The 23,755-nt window shown below is 36.5% G+C and overlaps 1 protein-coding gene across 10 annotated transcripts in view; it reads left to right on the forward strand.

The window, feature by feature from the left end:
- ASB3 (ankyrin repeat and SOCS box containing 3) overlaps positions 1-23,755 on the forward strand; it is a 151,296-nt gene that overhangs the window by 115,551 nt on the left and 11,990 nt on the right. For all 10 annotated transcript variants that reach the window (XR_009566129.2, XR_009566128.1, XR_009566130.1 and 7 more), the window contains 4 exons: positions 1,935-2,112; positions 4,108-4,305; positions 14,042-14,299; positions 19,324-19,457. Coding sequence is in view for 7 of the 10 variants with exons in the window: in XM_060309202.1 (XP_060165185.1) it covers positions 1,935-2,112; positions 4,108-4,305; positions 14,042-14,299; positions 19,324-19,457 (768 nt within the window). In the remaining 3 variants the exon portion in view is untranslated. The remainder of the gene's footprint in view (positions 1-1,934; positions 2,113-4,107; positions 4,306-14,041; positions 14,300-19,323; positions 19,458-23,755) is intronic.

Genomic DNA, 23,755 nt, shown 5'->3' on the forward strand with positions numbered 1-23,755 from the left:
GTGCTCTGGAGCCCACATGCCACAACTAAAGAAGAACCTGCATGCTGCAACTAAGACCTGACACAGCCAAATAAATTAATTAATTAATTAATTAAAAAAAAAAAGAATCCCAGGCTCTGAGCATTTAAGTGCCTTGCCAAAGATCTAGAAAGTATTCCCTGGCAGAATCAGGACTTGGATCCAGGACTTGTGATTTCTCATCTTCCTTCTTCTATGTTGTACCTTCCCAAGGACTGTCATGATGTATTCTGCGACTTCCAGTCTGTAAGTTCCAGTTATTAGTGTGTAGGTAATATTTAGAATGAAATAGGTTAAACTGCAGCTAATGACTCCTCATGCTGAGCCTGTCTCCTGGAACACTAAGCACCTGTTTTGTTTTCCTTTGTTCTTTTTTTCTTCTCCTCTCTGAATAGTTATGAATGGCAAGTTGAAAAGGTATGTAGGTATGTTTATAATGTAACTATACATGTTTCTAACTCTTTAAAGTGACTTTCCTTTCAGTGAATTATCTCTCATTTTCCCAACTTTTCTACCTGTAATCTTACAAGGTCTAGTTCCTTATTCTTCCTTATACATTGAAATTGTCAATCAAAACAAAACATTGCTTAAAAGAGAAAGTAAGTAGGTTTCTTTTTTGACTTAGTATTTTCTCAGTTATAGTGTTCATTTCTTTCTGAGGCTGACAGTAGGTGAAGCCACCTTGTACAAATCAGGAATATTCTGTGTATCTAGACATGTTGAATATCCAGTTGGAATTTCTGACAGTTCCATAAACTCTAAGTTACCATTTGTGTTTTGCATTGTTTTTACCAATTTCAGGGCTTCGGTTTATTCAAGGTATATTTATGGAACATCCGTTTAAATAAAAAAGGAGTCTTTTCCCCCTTGATGATGATGATTTTTCACTGAGCTGTATTCCAGAAATTTAAAAATTCTCATGGTCATGTATTAACACCATACTTAGCATACTTAACACATTATTTGTCAATGAGAAAAGTTTGAGGAAGTCTGCTATTTTTGAAACCTTCACAAAAATTGAGGTCACTAAACTTTTTCACATCTTTGTACACTTGGGTCTAAATAATTGATTAGATTTATGCTTAAAAAGATCAGCTTAGAAACCCATTTAAATAGACCTTTTTCCTTTTAATGTGGGCTCTGTTTATCATGCACTGGTCATGAAGAAAAGTGATATAATGAAGAGTATAGTCAACATTAGTTTAAAGGCATAGCCCCCATGTATATCATATCTACTGGAATTTTTTTTTCACAAATCTTAGCCTGAATCAATTAGTGGCATCTGTAAAGTCTCATAATTTAGATTTTTTTCTTATCCTTCCAGTAATGATCAGAAATGTTATCCATATTTGATGGTTTGCATTTTTCCTTTTTTTTTTTTTTTTTTTTTTTTTGCGTTATGTGGGCCTCTCACTGTCGTGGCCTCTCTCGTTGCGGAGCACAGGCTCCGGACGTGCCGGCCCAGCGGCCATGGCTCATGGGCCCAGCCGCTCCGCGGCACGTGGGATCCTCCCGGACCGGGGCACGAACCCGTGTCCCCTGCATCGGCAGGCGGACTCCCAACCACCGCGCCACCAGGGAAGCCCGCATTTTTCCTTTTTTAAATGATTGCTTACTGGACCTTCAGAGTGCTTGTTGGAATGAAATGAATCCTTCATTGAATAAGTTTCTTATTTTAGCTTAAAAATGAATTCTAAAATATTAATCACTTGTTTTCATGCTGACATAAAAGTAAAAACAATGTAAATGATTACCAATAAGTTATAAAAATTAATATGTTTTAACAACAGTATCCACTAAGGAAGAAAAGCTATTGTACTGTGAAACCCTTTTAAGGCAACTGCTTTGAAATTTTTGTTAATTATTATTATTATTTTTTGCATTAAGGAGGGTTATATGTTAAATGTTTATTTTAGGTGCAAATGTCAATTGTCAAGCCTTGGACAAAGCTACTCCCTTGTTCATTGCTGCTCAAGAGGGCCACACAGAATGTGTGGAGCTTTTGCTTTCCAGTGGGGCAGATCCTGATCTTTACTGTAATGAGGACAATTGGCAGTTACCTATTCATGCAGCCGCACAAATGGGCCATACAAAGTAAGTGTTAAAAATGGAAAATAAAAATGGTCTCATAATTCAAAGGTAATAGAAATAGATCTTCTGGGCCAGACCCTTTACCTCCAGGCATAACCCTTGGTATTGCCTTCCCTACTGATCTGCTGGGTGACTAGATCCACCAGATCCACCCCCCACATTTGTCCCCCTTGCAATCCCAGCAACTCGTAGTCTTGCCCTTTCCTAGTGTGAGGCAGAGTGGCCCCAGGGGCTTTCTCAGGGTAAGTCTTCTCTCTGACTTCTTAAGCTGTGGCTGTACTCTCCCACTCCTTTCCAGTTTTGTCCCAGGCATCTTTAGGTATTGATCTGATGGCTTTATTCAACTTATTTTTGTTACCTCCTTGGCCCCAGGAATGTTTTGAGTTTGTGATCTCTTCTGTGTGGACTGGGTAGTCCTCCACATCTTGAACCCTTTGACTGGACTTCTCTTTGTCTTATTTCAAATTCAACTTGGTACTTTCCCCTGCTTCTATTACTCTTCTTCCTTAGCCAGAAATTCCAATGAAATTTTTGGTATTGTCTGAAGAGAGAGAATTAACGAAAGTTGGAACTCCCTGAAATTGGGGGTTCCAGGAATCTCAGAAATTATTAAACCTGGTTATACCTGTGAGAATATGGCAGCCTGTCTTAACATAGATTGGTACAGTTTTTTTAAATATATATTTAAAGTTTTTAGAGTTATACTACTACAATAATAATTTTATAGCTCTTGTTAGTATTATTTAATTTAAAAAGTAATAGTGAAATGGTCTCGTCTTTAGTATGTATACATAGTAGGAAAACAGATGCTGTAATTGGGTTATTATGCCACTAGGTGGCATGGTATTTTACTATTTCCTTAAAGATATTTGTAATCATGTTTGTGCCCTGTTGAAGAGTATAATTTTTCCAACTCATTTAAAAAAATTTAGCACATTTATTACATATGAGAGACACTAAACAGATTCTTTATTTTAACAAAGTACTTAGGCTTAAAAATTTGATGTTTTTCTTAACTGTTGATTGTTTATTTAATCATAAATCTTAGGTACAATTATACTCTGAGCTTTAAATTGATACCAAAACCCTCTTGAGAATTTGTCCTCATTTGTTCTCAATTTTGAGAATTCTGTTTGTCACTGATGATTTCCTTCATGGTGAAATATAAGTTCTCCTTAAATATTATCTTAGTCCTACCTTACCTAAGGAAAAGTAGCAAAGAGAAAGAATGTTATCAATTCTTAATTTATTCTTAATTTTTAAATAAATCTGCCTTAATATTTAAAGAGCTCATCTTCTTTTCTGAGAATACAATATTTTAGCAGAATTTCTGACTTCTTCCTCATGACAATACTATTCATTTCATGTCACTCACCATCTTAAAAAATTCTTTTTTTTTTTTTAACATCTTTATTGGGGTATAATTGCTTTACAATGGTGTGTTAGTTTCTGCTTTATAACAAAGTGAATCAGTTATACATATACATATGTTCCCATATCTCTTCCCTCTTGCGTCTCCCTCCCTCCCAAAAAATTCTTACTGATTAGAAAAATAAAACTTTGGTTGCTACTCTATGAAGGAAAATAACTTGTTTTCTTGATAACAAGTTTATATTTAGTATAATGAAGTTTTAAAAAATTTATTAGATCCTAAAATATCTAATATAAAATTTGAATTTTGGGGAGGAAGGTGGTTGTTGGTGGGAAGGTAAATAATTCGTGAAAAATAAAGGACTGTGTGTTATCTGTTTACTTTTATGGGACTGTTATTTAGCTCTGCTTCAGATACCTTTAAGGATCTTTCTATTAAGCAACAATAATGAGTGTAACATTTCAGAGTATGTAGCTTGTAATAATTTACTGTAGATAGAAAGTACACTGAAGACAGAAAGACTTTTTAAAATCAATCAGTGGGTGACTCAAAATATGTGCTGTAGAAATGTCTGCACTTATGTACATATAAAAGCATTATATACCCCTGAATTTGTGTATTTGCAGAATCTTGGACTTGTTAATACCACTTACTAACCGGGTCTGTGACACTGGGCCAAACAAAGTGAGTCCTGTGTACTCAGCAGTGTTTGGAGGGCATGAAGAGTGCCTAGAAATGTTGCTCCAGTCTGGCTACCGCCCAGATGCCCAGATGTGCCTCGTCTTCGGATTCAGTTCTCCCATGTGTATGGCTTTCCAAAAGGAGTATGTATATTTGCTGTATTTTTATTCTTTTTTACTATATGGAGATGTATTTCCAAATGACTTTCTTTTGTGAAGCAGTATGTCTTAGAGCTAAATTTTTAACTTAAAAACAAAAACCAGACAAAAACAAAAGCCTTCTGTGATGCACCTTGTTAAGTCAAACTATAATAAAAATTAGGTGATAATGTCAGATTTTTTTCCTTCTTTCTTTGGCTCTGGATTATATTTTTGGTGTAGCAATTTTAGAGCATACTTTCAATATATTAAAGTAAATGCAGGAATTCTCTGATATCCTTGGTCTTCAAAACAATTTAAGAATTAAAACAAACTTTAAGTTGCACAATGAATAAGGGCTGAAGATTTAATGTATAATGTGGTGACTGTAGTTATAATGTGACTGTATTATATAATTGAAATTTGCTAAGAGTACAACTTAAATGCTCTTAAAAAAAAGAGGTAAATATTTGAGGTGATGAATGTTTTCACAATGTATGTGTATGTCAAATCACCACATTATATACTTTAACTATCTTACAATGTTATTTGTCAGTTATACCTCAGTAAAGCTGGGAGGCAAAAAGATAAAAAAGTTAAAAATATCTTTGTCAAGTATGATATTGACCCTGTGTCAGGCTATTTATCATTTGAAATTTATATTTACAAGACTTGTTATGAACCTAAAATAAAACTTTAGTTTTCTAGATATTCCTGCATTTTTAATGTATTTGGTATGTAGCGTTTATTTCTGTAGGTCACACTCAGTTTAAAATTTTTTTTTTTTTTTTGCGGTACGCGGGCCTCTCATTGTTGTGGCCTCTCCCGTTGCGGAGCACAGGCTCCGGACGCGCAGCCTCAGCGGCCATGACTCACGGGCCTAGCCGCTCCGTGGCATGTGGGATCCTCCCGGACCGGGGCACGAATCCGTGTCCCCTGCATCAGCAGGCGGACTCTCAACCACTGTGCCACCAGGGAAGCCCTAAAATATTTTTAAATATTTCTTTTGCTTATCTGCCATGATGCTGTGAGTAGAATAAATGAAGAATTACTGATAGATTATTGATTAGATTCTGGCCAAGACTTGTCTATAAGACTCCTAAGGTTTTTAAATAGACAATAAGAATAAGGCTATGTGTAAGAAAAGCCATATTGAGTAAAATCTGTCCATGCAATAATGGACTAAGTTGTGCAGGTAGTTGCTGTTGTTTTTTAATGACGCAAAAGAGTTTGCAAGCTTACCTCAAATTTCATTGGCTTTCCTGAATTCACTATTATGGATTGCTAGCTATGACTTAATTTAAACATTTATCAAAAACTTATTTGCTAAGCTTTTCAGTCTCTACCATCTTGTAATATTTGCTATGTAAAATAGTAGTTCATTTCATTTGTTCTGAATTTAAGCTTCTATGTATACACTGTACTCTGAGTATTTGGGGTTTTGGTTAATCTGAGTATCTGGGGTTTTGGTTAATCTGAATATCTGGGATCCACTCTATGCATATCTTTCATGATTTCATGGTATACCTCCTTAGGTTTTGTCTTTATAAACAGAGGAGCCCTAATTATTTTAGTTTACCTCACTAGGGCTGTACTGATGACTTTAGTTGATTCATTTACCTTTCTCTGTACATATCTATCTCCATTGTATTTTATTATTAGATCAGAATTGAATTTTTTTTAATAAATTTATTTATTTTATTTATTTTTGGTTGCCTTGGGTCTCCGTTGAAGTGTGCGGGCTTTCTCTAGCTGTGGCGAGCGGGGGCTACTCTTCGTTGAGGTGTGCAGGCTTCTCATTGCAATGGCTTCTCTTGTTGTGGAGCACAGGCTTTAGGCGCGCGAGCTTCAGTGGTTGTGGCGCAGGCTTCAATGGTTTTGGCGCGTGGGCTCAGTAGTTGTGGCTCGCAGGCTCTAGAGCGCAGGCTCAGTAGTTGTGGCGCACGGGCTTAGTTGCTCCACAGCATGTGGGATCGTCCCCAGCCAGGGATCGAACCCGTGTCCCCTGCATTGCCAGGCGGATTCTTAACCACTGCGCCACCAGGGAAGCCCCTGAACTTTTTTTTATTTGATCAGAATGTAATGGTTTTGTATAGTTTTGTATAGTTGTATGTCTATGTGTCCAATATAGCAATGATCTGTTTTAGTGTTCATCTTACTTTTGGAGGAATATTTTTGGTCCTGATCACAGCACCTAAGCTCATGCCTCATCATCTTATAAGTGTAATTTAAATTAAACATATTAAACCATAGCAGTACCCCTGTTAACCCCGAAACACCTTAAAATTAATGTTTTTCTGGCCTGAGAAATCAGGTAAATAGAACCCTGTGGAACAGAGCGTATGAGGGGAGTCCTGGAGAAGAGAGAGCTGGAGAAGGGGTTCTCTTAATTCTGTGTATAAACCTGCATATGTCCAGAGCCCATCCAAGCTTTGAATGCACAGGACAGACATTGAAAAGATTTGAACTATCACCCAAGTCTCAGGCCCCTGAATGGTACATTTCATGGGGCCAGACGTAAAGCAGCATAGCAAAGGCTTGAGAACTGAACCAGCAGTCTGTAGAGGTGAAAAAGAAATTGTAGTCTAAACCTAACTAGGTTATATGCCTGCTAAAATAAACAAACACAATCAGTATTATATTCAAAAGATTATAACAGGACCCAGGCCTAGAGTTTACACACAGCGTTACTGTTTGTAATGTCCAGGATACAGTCTAAAATGACTTGACATATGAAGAACCAGAAAATATGACCAGTTTTAGAGGGAAAAGACAATTAACAGGTGTCAACCCTGAGATGATCTAGATGTTGGAAATATTAAATAATTGAAAACAGCTATTATAATGGTGCTTAATGAAGTAAAAACACTTGAAATAAATGGAAAGGTAGATATTTTCAGCTGAGAAATAAAAACTGGAGCCAAATGGACTTTTTAAAACTGAGAAATATAAAATCTGAAATGAAAAATTAACTATATGAGCTCCATAGCAGAATGGAATTGATAGGAAAGAGTCAACTTGAAGATAGACCAATATAAATTATCCAGACAGAAGAACAGAGAAGATGACGACTTGGGGGACAAAAAGGAACAGAGCCTCAGGGACCTGAGAGACAGTATGACTGGGGTTGACATTCATGTCATTAGGGTCCAGAAGGGAAGAGAAAGAGGTTGTGAACTGATAATGGACGAAAACTTCCCAACATTGGATAAAGATGTAAGTTTTATAGATTAAGAAGCTCAGCAAACTAAAATAGGATAAACCCAAAGAAAAGCATGCTCACCAATAATCAAACTGCTGAAAACTAAAAGTAAAGAAGCAACAGTGTGGTGTATGGTGGTCTTTGGTCACAGACATGAGGTAACAAACTTTGTTTTTTGCTACTCTTGGCAATTTTGCTCTGTAAAATGGCCCTGTAGAGCATAACTAAAATCTGTTTTGGTGGCTTTAAAAGGGCTTGTCAGATATTTTCTTTCATGTGGGAACTTGTAATTGGACCAAATGTATTTTTAATTAGTAAGGTAGGTTTTCAGTAACAAAAGTCACTGGAAAATACTATTTGTTAGTCTAAAGGAAAAAAGTCAAAATGTCAGAATATCTGTTTTATGAGGGTACATTCTCCTAGTCTTTCCAGTTGACTTTTTGTTTGCCTGGGCCCATGGCAGTAGACTTAATTTTGATATATCTTTGCTGTTATTACCTACTCTGCGGGGAATTTAATTGACAGGGAAACATTTCCCAAAGGAATAAATCTAAGCAATGGTAGCATCATAATCACATATGCTCACATTTAATGTGTATAAAAATATAGTACATTGCACAATTTTTGGCACACAGAAAAATATCAAGGTTAATTCTCTTCATTTCTGGAGAAGAAAGTCATTTTGCCATCCTCCATTTATCTAAAAAAGAGCATCAATTAAATTCTTAGTCTCTATATTATTAAGCTAACGTCTGGCTCTTAGTTTGCATGTCATCACTGTACATGTAATGTGAAAATCATTTGATTATTTTGGGACTCGGTGTAAAGCTGATCAAGCAAGAAAACTGTCATTCTCCCAGTAGGTTTTGTTTTAGTATATCAGAGGGTAATATAGCCAGTGTCTGCGGAAAAATATCGAAGTTGAAAAATTCATTAATTTTTAATTTCTTTCATTAAGTATGCATCTGAAAATTTGGATTCTCTATGGTTGCATACCTAAAATTAATTAAATTAATTACAATTACTATTTTAAAAAAAAGGACCGTGGACTAAAATTTTCATTTAAAAGTAACTTTTTTGTGCTGTTTCTCCTTAACAAATGATGTTTGAATTTCCTATATTACATTTACCAATTATGAATAAGAATTTGCGTTTTAGTCACAGTAATGATACCAGGGAACTTGGAAGACTCCATTTTCCAAAATTAATTATTAGATATTCAGATTTTCAGAGTTGGTAATAGACAATGAGATAAGTTTAGTGGTATAAGTTTTGAAATTTCATTTTTATAGCAATGGTGTGTTGTTACAATAATGTTAGTTTGGCGTAAGATTGTTGTAGAAAGATTTAATCAGCACTTAACTGACTCCAGGTATTAATGAGTCAAAAACTTTTGTTTTCTTAATTTGTATGTTTTCTGGTATTTCTCAGAGATCTAGAAATTTAATACTTGTGACCCTCCTTGCACTGTTGGCCTGTTATGTTCTAGTAAACATATCTGCTTTTACAAATAGTATAATTAATATCAAAAGGTGATGAAAATAATAAATATAAATAATGGCTCTGGGTTTTAAGTTTTCCCTTCTTTATTATTTTATTCAGCTGATTTAACTTTTTAGCTCAGGATTAGCATTCTGAAACATTTTTACTGGGTATCCCTTGGAGAGGATAAGCTTCCATTTGAAGCAGTGACCCTTAGCTCTTCTCACACTCCAAAGCATGATAGAAAGATGTCTTGTCTCCTCCACCATCATACAAAAGCATTCTTTGTCCTTTGGGGCTAACAAGTTAACAGCTTTAGTGACATGAAGCCAGTCTTTCAAGGGCATAGCTGAGTAATTCAACTCAAATGAGAAAATAGAAGAAAAAGACTCCTTTAACTGGAATGGGTGGAAGAGGAGGGAAGTTGAGAATTTCAGGACAATTTGAATAAATATTAATGCCTTTTCTATATGAATGTAGAAAGAGATCCTGGCTTAACTGACCTGATTTTGTCTGTCTTTCTAATTGATACTAATCATTGTTATCCCATTAGTTTTGTAAAAATAATTGTGTCCATTCTTGTCATCATATCACACATGGATACACCTGACACAACCTAATGTTTTTATTTTATTTTCAGCTGACGGCTGAAAGTCATTCAGTAAAACTTATTATATGGCCTTTTGATGATTCAGCTGTTAAGTTAGTTGGATATTTTGTTGGGTAATTGAAACTAAAAGTCTCAAGATATTTGCCCATTTCTATATGTTTAAAAGAAACCTTGTTAGCATGTTGAATTTCCTTTTAAGGTGTTTTTTTATCTGGGCCTGTTTCTGTGCACATTTTTGAACTTCACAGAGCAGTATGATGGAAAGTGTACATGCCTCCAGATAAGGTCTAGACATCGCATTTTTAGTTTTTAAACTTCTCCTCTTTCTCCGTGTCTTATGATTTTCACTGTTATATAATGTGGAATCTCTTAATGTGTCACAATTTGTTCTTGATATTTATGTTAAATGGGAGGGACTACTCTAGGACTTGATGAGTTTTTCCAATTCTCCATCAGGGCTTGAAAGAGAATTTGTATTAAGTGTTAAGAGAAACACATGCATATGTCCATGTAGTTTACATTGTAACCAAAGTTTTATCTAAGCCTTAGGGTCTACTCTTCTTGCTCAATGACATATAATAATCAAGGTCATCATAGAGCACCGAAGTTGCTTGAGTTTCTGGAGCTTGTACATGTATCTGAGACCTTCTTAATATCCTTTGCAGAAGCTCAGGGTATGCTGAGAAAGTTTTATGATCCTCCAGTTTATTTTTTTATTATTCACCATATAAATGGTAGTTTTGTTGGAAAAGGGTTTATAGTGTAGCAGTAGGCAGTTTCATAAGCCTTTTAGGAGTATGTGCTTGTCCTTTCTAACACAAGGCAATGTGATAATTGGAAGAAATTTAGAGTGGGGTTTTCCAAAGTGTGTTTTATAGAGTACTCATTCTATACATTGTTAATAGATAATACACAGGATTAAAAGGGTTCCTTAGTTAATTAAGTTTGGGAAACACAGGGTTAAGCAATGGTAATTAGATTTCTTTCCTGGAGGGCTTCTAACAATTTTTCTTATGGTGTTGTGTTTTATGAATTCCTAAGGGGGAATGAATCTACAAAAGTTTGAAAAATTTGGAAAAATGGGATGAACTTTACAATAAATACACTATTGTTCCTGTGTTTACAGACTTTTGGGGCATTTTATACTCTCTTTATTAGGCTGTTTTCAGATTAACTATTGGATCCATTGCTTTAATTCTAAGGGTACTTCTTCTGAAAGGTGTCTGGAGGTTGAAGAAAAACACTTGACCATATAAGTTGAAAATTTAAGTTCATCCTGTATTTGTCCTTTCATGGACTAGTGTATATTATAAAGTGTTTCTCAAATATTTTCATTATGGAGGCTTTTTCTCATATATCATTTTTCAGGGACTAGTGTTCCATGGAACATACTTTGGGAAACATAGGTCTGGCCTTAAAATAATTCTCAATTTGACTGTTTCATGAAGTGTTTGGTTTTTATAATGTAGGAGAGATATTTCAGATATTTGCTGTATCTATCATATTCACTGTTAGATTTTGGTTTGATATTATTATCCCAATTCTACCAATTACTAGCTTGACTAAGCTCCAGTTTTTACATCTAGAGTGGAGATGATAATAAAACTTACTTTTTAGGATGATTGTGAAGATTAAGGCAAATCTTCGGTGTAACACATTTAACATACCATTTATTCTGGTACCGAATACATACTCAATAAAGTTTGTTATTATAGGGAATTATGTGCACATGTTCCTCTCACATTTAGAGATGGATGGTTGGTTTATCTGTGGCCTTGTCCTTAAAATTTTCTTAACATGAGCCACGTCTCGTTGCTATATTCGAAACTTGAATAAGAAAGCCTCTTGGTTTTGTAGTTTTATTCTAAACAGAAAAAAGGCTCTCTAGCTATCTGTAGCACTTAATCTAACAGGGTGCATTTAGGGCTCCCGTTTACCTTTGTATTCTATACCAGAAAAACTGCTCTTTAAGAGCTAAAGTATCTATGGTTAGGCCATTGATGGTTTCAAATTGCTTGAGGGAAGAGTTTAGCCAGTCCCTGAATTGTACATGTAAACACAGATGCCTTGAAAATTAAGTCTTCTTGAGAATTATGTATCACATTTGTAATGAGGCAATGTCTTGAGCTTTTCCCACTGTTTACCTACATGTTTACTGGAATGTGTTCAACAGTCCATATCATGTGTTGATTGTTCTGTAGTGGAATCAGCAAGTAATAACTGTAGTAATAACGAGAAGCTAGTTAAATGAGGTCGAAGTAGTTGAAATAAACCAATTATATTGGTTATAACTGTTTAGAACCATCGGTCAGAAGTATCAATATATCCTTTAGCATTTCTTGTAGTGCAGGACTGTTGGCAACAAATTCTTTCAGCTTTCCTGTATCTGAAAGGAGCCAGAAGAAAAAATACATGCATACAGGGTTCTTTTCAAGAACACTGATATGAATGATGGGAGTTTCCTGGAACAAATAGCAATATATGGTAGACAGACAATGAATTTACTACTTTTTATAAAGAAATTTAAGAATTATAGATTTTTCTTTTCTAATTGCTATGCATATTATTAATAATAAAGAGAATTACCGTTTAATCTTTTAACTGAAGAAAAGAGCACAAATTGGAGAACAAATGAAATAGATTTACAAAAATTTACATGGGGTAGGTGACATTTTACTTATGTATATAGTGTTTTAACTGCCTTAAAACCTTGATTTCAGGTTCTATACATAAGTCCTCAGAAGTAGGAGGTCTCCCATGACAATGGTTTAAATGTTTTATGTTCATTTTCTCTTATTTTTATGACTTCATTATGTAGAGTTCCATAATACTATGATTAATGAAATATTTCTTTTTTATTTCTAGTTATTTAAAATAGCATTAATGCCAGTTTCAGAGGGAGACTAATTTTATTCTTGCATATTTTCTTTCATAGTTGTGTGTGTAATGAACATACATGTTTATTGAGCTTTGTTACAGTTAAAATTATATCATAAACAGTTTTTAAAATGTGGTCACACAACCATCAGAATTGTAGTTTTTGATGACTCATATTTTGCACTTACTGCTCCTCTGTTAAACATTTAGGTAATTTCTGTTTTTTAAAAATTTGTTTTTAAAAAATTATAGACAATACTGTGGTTAATATATTTGTGCAAATAGGATATAATTTCTTTTTTATTTTGTCTCTTGGATAAATTCCCAGGATTTATGTTCATTATATTGTATTTTAATTTGTGTGGTATTTTACTTTACATATCATTTTATTTTACAAATACTTACATAATGCTAGTTCTGTGTGCCAGAAAGTTTAAATAACTTGCTCAGAGTCACACAGCTAGTAAGTGGCTGAGCACTCTGGCTCCAGTCTGTGTGCTCCTTATAACTTTGCTATGAAACCTCTTTTGATGCTTTTTTTTTTTTTTTTTCTTTGGCGGTACGTGGGCCTCTCACTGTTGTGGCCTCTCCCATTGCGGAGCACAGGCTCCGGACGCTGGGCCATAGCTCACTGGCCCAGCCGCTCCGCGGCATGTGGGATCTTCCCGGACCGGGGCACGAACGCGTGTCCCCTGTATCGGCAGGTGGACTCTCAACCACTGCGCCACCAGGGAAGCCCTCTTTTGATGCATTTTGCCAATTAGCTCTCTCATAAAAGGGTTACACTTATTTTCAATCATTTTAACCACAACTTAGCAGTATTGGATGATAATGTTTTCTTTTTTAAAGTAACCAATTCAATAGGTATAAAATGATAACACATTTATTCTGTAAAACACTTTATAAAGAAGATTAATTAAAAAATCTAAAGCTGTAAGTTAAATTTTTGTTCATTAAAAAAAAGCTTTTCTATATGATTGCTTTTTACCATTAGAAATTTAAAAGTAAGAGGGAGATTGACTAAGTATTGTTGAAGAAGTGGTATCTTGGAGATTCCTAGACTGAATCATCTGTCTTTAGGGACCAGTCACATTGTTTTATTAACTTTGTTTAGCAAATATTTTGTACTATGGATACTTAATTGTGCAAAAAAATCACAATTTGAAAAGAGTTTTCTACTTGTCAATGATAATTTTAAAACTTAACTTATTTAAGATAAATGTTTTAAATTCTAAGGACACGACTTGTTCATAGTTGGAAACTAAAAACCATGCAGAATGGTGTAAATTAAAAAGTGAAACCCTCCCTTTCCTCTGGTCCACTAGTCTCAATCCACGAGACATGTAAAAATCATCCACTATCCCATTTGCTATTCTTATTTTCCAGTTGTAACTACTGTTAACTTTGTAAGAATTATTTTTTTAATGTGAAAATCTAACTTCTCTTCTCTTCCCTTCCCTTCTTTTACCTTCCTCCCTCCCTTCCTCTTTCCTTCCTTCCTCCCTCCCTTCCTCCCTCCCTCCCTCCCTTCCTTCCTTCCTTCCTTCCTTTCTTTCTTTTTTGTGGTGGAGCTGTGACTTCTTTGGAATTGTGAATATTCTTTTGAAATATGGAGCCCAGCTAAATGAACTTCATTTGGCATACTGCCTGAAGTATGAGAAGTTTTCAGTATTTCGCTACTTTTTGAAGAAATGTTGCCCATTGACATCATGGAGCCGCATATCTGAATTTATAAGTCATGCAGTTAAAGCACAGACAAAATATAAAGAATGGTTGCCATCTCTGCTGCTTGCTGGATTTGACCCACTGAATCTCCTCTGCAGTACTTGGTAAGAAATCCTACCATGTGGACTTTACTCTTTTTGCGTGAGTGTACTACCTTTAATTTCCCCCAATTTCTTGAGATCCGTATGTTGGGAGGAGGTTGTTATTGTGTGTGTTTTGACTGTGATGGTTGGGTTGGGGTGAAGGAATTGGGGGGGCTGCTAATGGTGAGATTGAGTGTAAGGATAGAGTCCTGGAAAAAGGTCAGAGGTGGCTGGAAGGGAGTAGAAAGGAATGGGTGCCAGTGAACCCTCCTGAGAGGGTTATTTCTTCTACTTAGGCCATCCTTCACGCTGCTCTTAAAATGTCTGTGACAGAATGGTTGTAGCTGCTTTGGAGATTTCTAGCATCCCTTAGTCAAGTAGATTGAATACTCCTATCCTATAGCAACTTGTCTACTTGAACTTAGTCTCCCTCAATAAATACTGATTTCTGAAGTAGCTGAGTAAATAACTCTTTACCTCAAGTGGTTTCTCAGAAGAGCATCCCCTATGAGTGATTATATGAAAGTTGAGTCAGAAATTTTCTAGGGCAAAAGGATAAAAACTGTTTTACCAACCTTTTCAAGAGTTATGTGTCTAGATGGACCAAGAAGGTAATTGTAGCGGTGAGAGAACTCTTTTGGCCTGATAATTCGAGTCAAATGAGGAAATAGAATAAAAGTCTCTAGGAATATAAAGAGCATAAAAATTAAATGTATTTTATGAAATTTCAATGAAACATCTAGAAGATTTCTTTTTTGTGCTTCAAAAATTACCATTTACCAAAATAATGTTTAGACAAATACTGAGATTTTGGATTTCAGCAGAAGAGTGCTCTGATATTTTGTTATTTAAATTTTGCTTTTCAAAAGAGGTCCTCTTTGGTATTCATGCAGGCAACACTAGTGGTTCCTACTTGTACATTTTGTTTGCATTTCTGGGACTCCATCTTCTGCCTAGTGGCTTCTCCATCTGTAAGTGAAGAACATATCTTTGTTTGGCAGGATCCCAGTATCTCACCGTTTTATTATGTCTGCCATAATATAGAATTCAAGAATTTTCACTAAGCAGAGGTTTTATGCTTAGGACTATCATCCCTTTCTGATACTAAATGTTTCAGATATGTGGCTTGTGAGGAAAAACTGCTTTCTGGTAGGTGGTTTGAGGAATATAGAAGTAAAGCAAAGTTTAGATACATGTTCTGATCGCCACTTTACTTTTTGTTTATAGTTTCCAGTGGTTTGAGTACCCGATTGTATTTACTTCTGTCTCCAGCAGCTGATTAATACATAGTTATCTGTCAAATCACTCACTGTTGCAATTCCCTCTATACCATTTCAATAAAATTTTATAAAAATCCATTGTATTTTTTAGATAATTGAATGAGATTTAAAAATTATTGACAATTCATTGAGAAATCTAATTTTTAAAAGTTATTTGTGCATGTTTACTTGTCCTAACAAATCCCCTTTTACATGTGCACACATACACATACACTCAGTACTGAGATAGAAACGCTCACTAATGAATGCTATATCTAGCTATTAACAAAGCTATTTAAATACCCTTAACTTTTTACTTAGTGAATTTTATTGTCGTGTCTGGGCTCCTGACAGCTAACAGCAGTTACCCCTCACCGTTCTAGGATTCACTCCCCAAAATGCTACTGTAAATCCAACCAACACGTTAGATAGCTGTGGGCAGTTCTGACAGTGTGCTTCCTTTCCTCTGTCACTTCACTTAGTGCTTATTCCCAAGGCACCCACTTTCTTCTCAGCCATGCTTCTTGTGTTTTTCTACTGAAGATACTAACTCGACTCCATATTACTTGCCCATTACTTTCAGCCTTCATGCTCCATTCTGGTTTCTAGTTTATTTCTTTAACCAACACTTAAAATATTGCCTGATACACAGTAGGTACTATTTTAAGTTCTTTTTTTTTTTTGCGGTACGCGGGCCTCTCACTGTTGTGGCCTCTCCCGTTGTGGAGCACAGGCTCTGGACGCGCAGGCTCAGCGGCCATGGCTCACAGGCCCAGCTGCTCCGCGTCATGTGGGATCTTTCCAGACCAGAGCACGAACCCATGTCCCCTGCATCAGCAGGCGGACTCTCAACCACTGTGCCACCAGGGAAGTCCTATTTTAAATTTTTTACTATTAGCTCATTTAATATAAAACATAGTAGATACCATTATCCATATTTTATAGAGGAGGGAATTGAGGCACAAAGTATTTAACATACTTGCCCAAGCTCACACAGCTAGTTAGTGCGAGAGCTTAGGTTTGGACTCAGGCTGTCTAATAGTGTAACTCATGTCTGTCTTTGTAACCCCTGTGCTATGCTGCCTTAGCCCTGTGTATCCCCAGGGATATGGTAGTTTTTATCACTTAATTTTAGGGATTCACTTAATCCCTTGCCTAACCTAGGGGGATCTGGGCCAACTTTTCTTGCTCTTTCCTACTCCTAAATTAGGAAGAACCTATTCAGGGAAAAAATTAAATGTATCTTCTTTTCCTTTCCTCCTCAGACCACTACATAGACTGCTGGAAGGAAAGGGAATTTGCTTTATCCTCCCAAAAGGCTTTGTAAAATATACTCTCCCATCCCTAGTTCTTATACAGGGTTCCCTTCCCCCCATGTGACTAGCCCATTTGAGAATTTTTGTGGTAATAAGCCACTGGGTTTGTGTTATATTTATTGGATGTATTAGGATAGAAAAGAGTTAATAAACCGTAAACTACAAATTATTTTGTAGTAAATTGTAAAACTTCAGCTATTTGAATTGAGAACGCCAGTTGCATACATTTTACTCTGAAGGAGTAACTTTAGTCACTTTATATTCATTAGAAAAAATACGATGGAAAATTTCACTTTAGCAATAAAAATGCTTAACATGGTCAAATTTTTGCTTACTGATCTTTTATTGAATGAATAACGCAAGTGTTTACGCTGAATGTGATGAATGTTTTGCTTTCTTTGATCAAATTTACATTCAAAGAGCTGTTATAAAATAATTATCCCATAAAAACGTCAATATGTTGTTAAAGTGGATTTTGGTTATATCTTATTTATATAACATATAAGTCTGTTGCTTAATCTTTGTCATGTAAATTATAAATGTCTTTCCTAGGTATTGGTTGTCTTAAACAGTCTTTAAAGATGTATCTGGCTGAATAATTGCCTGTCACAATATAATCTGCAGAGTTGAAATATTTTTTCAGCTTTAAATGCAAGACTAGGTTTCCCTCACACCCCCAATGCAGTAGATGAATGATAGAAAGTAAATGTCATCTGTGCATTTAGTTGATTAACTGTCACAGGTTTATGATTTTACAACTGCTTTGTACAACGTAACAGTCAATGTAGTACAGTAACAATACATTTTCAGTGCCATTATCAGGATTGGTAAAATAAACTCAACATTATATTAACTAAAGCTGTGTAAATAGATTTATTTCTTATGTGTGTGTTTAGATAACTGCACAAAAATGACTTTGTTTTTGGCCACAGTGAGACAGCACATTAAGGTAGAAAAATGAAACCATTAAAAAAGAAACTAGCAACCAGAACCAAGTAACCTTTGGTGTGGGGTTCCTAGAAAGTGAAGGAGGTTGTTTGCATTTGAATATATTTTATCATTTCACTTATTCTCAGTATTTTCTGATAAATCGTGACTTCACTGAGAGCTTTTTGAGAAGTAAAATGTTTCCCAAAGCATTTGTGCTACAGTTTAAGTTCTTCCTTATATAAGTTTGCATATTAGAGAATTAAGATTTTAGGAAATAATTTTCATATTCTCTAATCAGTCATTTCAAGGATACTTTGACCCTGAATTACGAGAAATAAGTTGTCTTTGAGATGACAGGTTTAGAGTATTATTCAGTTTCTTTACTTCTATTTTTCCCTTATTTTGTCCTTGCTCAGTAATGTCTCCAAAAAAGTGACCTTGAAAAGAATTTCTGTTTTTGAAGTAATCACCAGAGACCCTAATGATTTTATTTTTCTTCAAACAATGTGATGGTAGGGGAGTATCTAGTTGAGTACAAAATAAGTATCTTATTAGAATTTAGAGTTCTCTTTAAGCTTTGACTAAATTTCATGTGTACAATGTTATAAGGCCCACTGAAAATGTAATACTGAAAATTTCAAACCAGTTCTAGTAATATCAAATATTTATATAACATTTTATAGTTTTAAAAGTCTGTTTACTATATTGTCTCCATTATTTTCATGAATAGTCCCCTAAAATAGGTAGGTTAAGTGTTATTCTCATTTTAGAGACCAGGATCTAGGGCTTAGGTGATGTTAGAAATCAGAGCTTTTCTTGGGTCAGTGCTCTTTCTATTAGAATTCAAGTGCTTATAAAATTTGGGAAGTCTCTTTTGGGTGGGTTGGTAGGAAATATGACATTATTTTTAAAAAATAGAAGGAGAACTTCTTGTCTTCAACAACTTCTTTCAGTTCTTATAGACAACTTATTCTGATACGTCCTTTAGAGCCGTATCTACAATATAATGGGAAAGGTTCTTATAGGAGAACAGTTGTAGTACATCTCTGAGAGCTGGTCAGAAACAAGCCATCTCTCTCATGCACTCAGTTTAGGGACAGCTTTGGGTGTTTGGGCTTTATCCTTTCAGAACTGTTAAATTATGTGTCTGTGAGGATGACCAATCTAGATTTGGCAAGATGGTCCATTTGGGAGGAAATAATGGCAAATCCACTAATGACAGTGACACTGAATCTGTCTTTTCTTACCACTGCTGCTGGGGAATGGGAAGGAAAATTCCTACCCTCTGTAAGAGTAGAAACTCCTTTTGTCATCCATTGGACAACAACATGCACAGTCACTTGAGTTTCCTGTAGCAACTATAGCTGATTTTTCATGTCCATTGAACTTGCCTCTAGTTTCATGAATATTTTCTATGCTGCAGTTCTTTGTCTGCCTTCCATATCAAGATGTTGTAAGAATAGGTTATGTGGTGTTTGTTTTCAGGGTGAACCTTGGTGTATTTTGTGTCTAATTTTGTGTTAATATCTTTCCAATATAGGATTGACTCAATCAGCGATGACATCCTTATCTTCACTTTGGAGTTTACTAATTGGAGGAGGCTTCCTCCAGCTGTTGAAAAGATGCTCTCTGCTCGTGCCTCAAACTCCTCTTGGACTCTACAGCAACATATTGGTAAGAAAGCACAATTTTCGGGCTTCCCTGGTGGCGCAGTGGTTGAGAGTCCGCCTGCCGATGCAGGGGACACGGGTTCGTGCCCCGGTCTGGGAAGATCCCACATGCCGCGGAGCGGCTGTGCCCGTGAGCCATGGCCGCAGGGCCTGCGTGTCCGGAGCCTGTTGCTCCGCAACGGGAGAGGCCACAGCAGTGAGAGGCCTGCGTACCGCAAAAAAAAAAAAGAAAGCACTATTTTCAAATACACTTCACTACCTTTTCTTTTCTTCCTTCCTTAGCTATGTTGTAATTTTAAGTGATAAGAGTCATTGGAGAACATATATTAAATTGGGCATCATTTGCATTTTCTTTTTCTAAAAATCTATTTATTTTTGGCTGCGTTGGGTCTTCGTTGCTACACATAGGCTTTCTCTAGTTGCGGTGAGCAGGGGCTACTCTTTTTTTTTTTTTTTTTTGCAGTACGCGGGCCTCTCACTGCTGTGGCCTCTCGCGTTGCGGAGCACAGGCTCCGAACGCGCAGGCTCCGAACGCGCAGGCGCAGCGGCCATGGTTCACGGGCCCAGCCGCTCCGCGGCATGTGGGATCATCCCGGACCAGGGCACAAACCCGTGTCCCCTGCATCGGCAGGCGGACTCTCAACCACTGCGCCATCAGGGAAGCCCAGGGGCTACTCTTCACTGTAGTGTGTGGGCTTCTCATCGTGGTGGCTTCTCTTGTTGCAGAGCATGGGCTCTAGGCGCTCAGGCTTCAGTAGTTGTGGCACGCGGGCTCAGTAGTTGTGGCACGTGGGCTCAATAGTTGTGGCACACGGGCTTAGTTGCTCTGCGGCATGTGGGACCTTCCCAGACCAGGGCTCGAACGCGTGTCCCCTGCATTGGAAGGCGGATTCTTAACCACTGCGCCACCAGGGAAGTCCCCTGCATTTTCTTTATGTGGGGAAAGGATGGGACTGTAAGGGAGGTCATAGTAATTTCCTTCAACACAAATCATATCTTGATTTATAAGTTTAGCCTAAGGAGCGTGTAAAGAATAGCAGGTGTTTACTGATATATTAATGATATCCTTTTATTTTTTAGTAAGGGTTACGCAAACAAAATTGAGTCCTAAAAATCTTGTTAGTGAATATTTAATTTGTGGTTAGAAAAATGCTAAATGAATTTTCCTCTTTGGAGTGTGTGTTGATTTGTGTTCTCTATAGTATTTATCATCTCTAAAAGGAAGTATCACCATTCTTTATCATTATCTTTTCTTACTGAATGTATGCCAGTGTGTTGGTAAGATATAACTATGGAGGTGAGCTGGGTGGAAATTCTGTGAATTGATTGATATTTTAAATTACTATTTTAAATTATCAGTTTACCCTCGCTTTAAAGAAAAGTTTTTAAGCTAGTTAAAAAAAATAAAGAGGGTACAGTAGAAGATTTTACACAAGGAAACCAGATTAAACTAAATATATGCACAGTTTCTATTTACTTAATATATGCACAGTTTCTATTTACTTATTCAGATTTATTTTAATCTATTTTGTTAACCAAATTATGTCTTAAGTTGGGAAAATTATTTCTTCACTGCTATTTTTACATGAAATGTGACTCTTCGTAAAACATATTGAATAGGTTTTTAACAAGTGAACTTACACATATGTAGAAATGTCTTCTAATTTCTTGGAAGATTACATTTAAGTAAATATTCTCAATCAAAAAAAGACATTCAGGAAAATATGCTCTTGAACTGAGGTGTATTCAAACTGTCAGTGAGGTTTCTTGTTGAAGAAGAAGTATAATCTGGAAGTCTCTGAGCCTTCCAGAACAGAATTTCTTTAATGATAACGTTAGAAAACTCACATGCATGTGAGAATTGCATCTGCTTTTGCTAATTATGTATGTGCAGTGGCAGGAAGTATCTATTTCTTAATTGATAGAATATGGGGCAATGGATTTGGGAACAAAAAGTCAGAAAGAAGGAGAATATACCAAATGGGAAGATTATTGCAACCTATCAATTAGTAAAGATATGTGAGAGTTTACCTTAAAGACTCTAACATATGGCAAGTTTGTCCAGATGAAGGTAAGAATTGTGCATGAGTACATTATTCTGCAGTAGACTAAATCCATCAAGGGCTTCTTGTTTAATTAGGCACTAGGTAGAGCTTGTGTAGGATAATAATCATCATCTCTTAAGAGGATTTTATTTTGGCTGACAAAAGCCTTTTTCAAAGGTGTTAATGTAGCTAATGCTTTTCTGGTCTATTTCTCTTGCCAAGGCCTCTTTTCTTGGTTCCAGTCCCATATATCCAACTAACTTTTGGACATCTCCACTTGGTGTCCCACATTCTGACATATCCAAATTTGAATTTATCATTTTTCCTACAAATCCTGGTGTTCCTTCTGTTTCCTGGTTCAGGATGTGCGGTGGTTTGGGAGTGCTGTTTACCAAGAAAGTGAGTTATCCCTGGCAGCTCTTTGTTATTTGTTTCATCCATAGTGGAGGTTTCAACAGGGGTGATTTTGCCCCCCCACAGGGGATATTTTGGTTGTCACAATTGGTAGGGGTGCTATTGCCATCTAGGGGATAGAGGCCAGGGAAGTTCTGCTAAATATGCTACAGTGCACACGACAGCCCCCCAAAGCAAAGAGTTATCTGGCCCGAATGTCACTAGTGCCCAGGTTGAGAAACCCTGATCCACCTTGACTCTTGCGTTGTCCAGTGTTACAAAGGCCTTTTATTCCTATACCAGGAAGACTTTTTAACCCTGTTCTTATTGCAAACTACTTAGGAAACACTTGTGTTCTTCCTCTTAGTTATATAGGTTTCTCAGAATATTCTTCAGTGGTTCCTCTTCTGCAGGTAATGGGAGCCATTACAATGCTAGATTTTAGTAAGGCTGGAAAGAAAAGATATGCCCATCTACTCAGTTGCCCAAGTTTCAAATGGGATTGTGATTCTCTTCCTTTCTGTAGTTCAAGGCTGTCTTGATGGTACCCAGCTCCCCTTTTTTCTTCAATTTTTAGGATATTCAGTTTCCGTGTGTTGGTCATCTGTACTCTCCCCTCCTTTATTTGGATTTTGAGGTGAGGATTTCTAGTAAGCAGAAGCATGACCAGGGTTTTAATACCAATGGAAGTGAGCACAGCAAAACAATTCTTTGATTACCTCTCTACATGTATGGCAGTCTTGCTTTCACCTCACTTTCTCCAGTAACTTATCATGGTATTAAAAACTGCCTTATCAATATATTTCTTTTTTTTTTTCTTTTTTTTTTTTTTGCGGTACGCGAGCCTCTCACTGCTGTGGCCCCTCCCGCCGCGGAGCACAGGCTCCGGACGCGCTGGCCCAGCGGCCATGGCTCACGGGCCCAGCTGCTCCGCGGCACGTGGGATCCTCCCGGACCAGGGCACGAACCCACGCCCCCTGCATCGGCAGGCGGACTCTCAACCACTGCACCACCAGGGAAGCCCTCAATATATTTCTTTAAATATTTTGGAAAAGATGCTTCTTGTGGCTCTGCCACTATTTGTAAGCCCCTAGATAATTTCAGCTCCCTAGCTTCTTTAGGTATACCATTATCTATCCCAAGGGAAAGATTTTCTCCATTCTTTTCCTAAGCCCTTTTCAAGTCTTGGAGATGCCTTATACTCGCTCAAAATTCTGCTTTCCTCTCCCTTTTCCTCCTTAAGGGAATAGCAGCTTGCCCTTATAAATAAAAAAGACAACCAGTCTTGCTGCTCATCTTTTAATCATTAAGTCAGATTTGTCTTCAAAAGTTCTTTTGCTTTAGGAAGGAAATGTATACCAGGTAAAATTTACTGACTGGTTGCAGTTAACAATTTTTTGATCACGTGCCTATATATACTTCTTAGAAACATCAGTTTAACTGCACATAGCAATAGACTTCTTAATCAAAAAATTTGCCAGCCCCTGCCCAACTGACCAAGATCAAGTCTAGGTAATTAATTATGTTCTTATGGATAAAAGCACTTGGCTTTAGTTTATCCTGAACCTTTAATGATCAAATATGAACAATTCTATCCAGAGAATTACATGTATCTGGATCGTACAAAGGATCCTGTAATGGCTCCTTGAAACTCTCTTGATCTATTCATTTCAGTGTTCCTCTGGTTTGTTCTAAACAGGATTTAAAACAGTTTATACATATAGATTATCACAAAACAGTAAAACAGAAGTTAAAAGTGAAAGCAGGGACTTCCCTGGTGGTCCAGTGGTAAAGAATCCTCCTTCCAATGCAGGGGACGCTGGTTCTAACCCTGGTTGGGGAGCTAAGATCCCACATGCCGCGG

Source organism: Globicephala melas, chromosome 12, assembly GCF_963455315.2.
Source record: "Globicephala melas chromosome 12, mGloMel1.2, whole genome shotgun sequence".
Classification (NCBI taxonomy): domain Eukaryota; kingdom Metazoa; phylum Chordata; class Mammalia; order Artiodactyla; family Delphinidae; genus Globicephala; species Globicephala melas.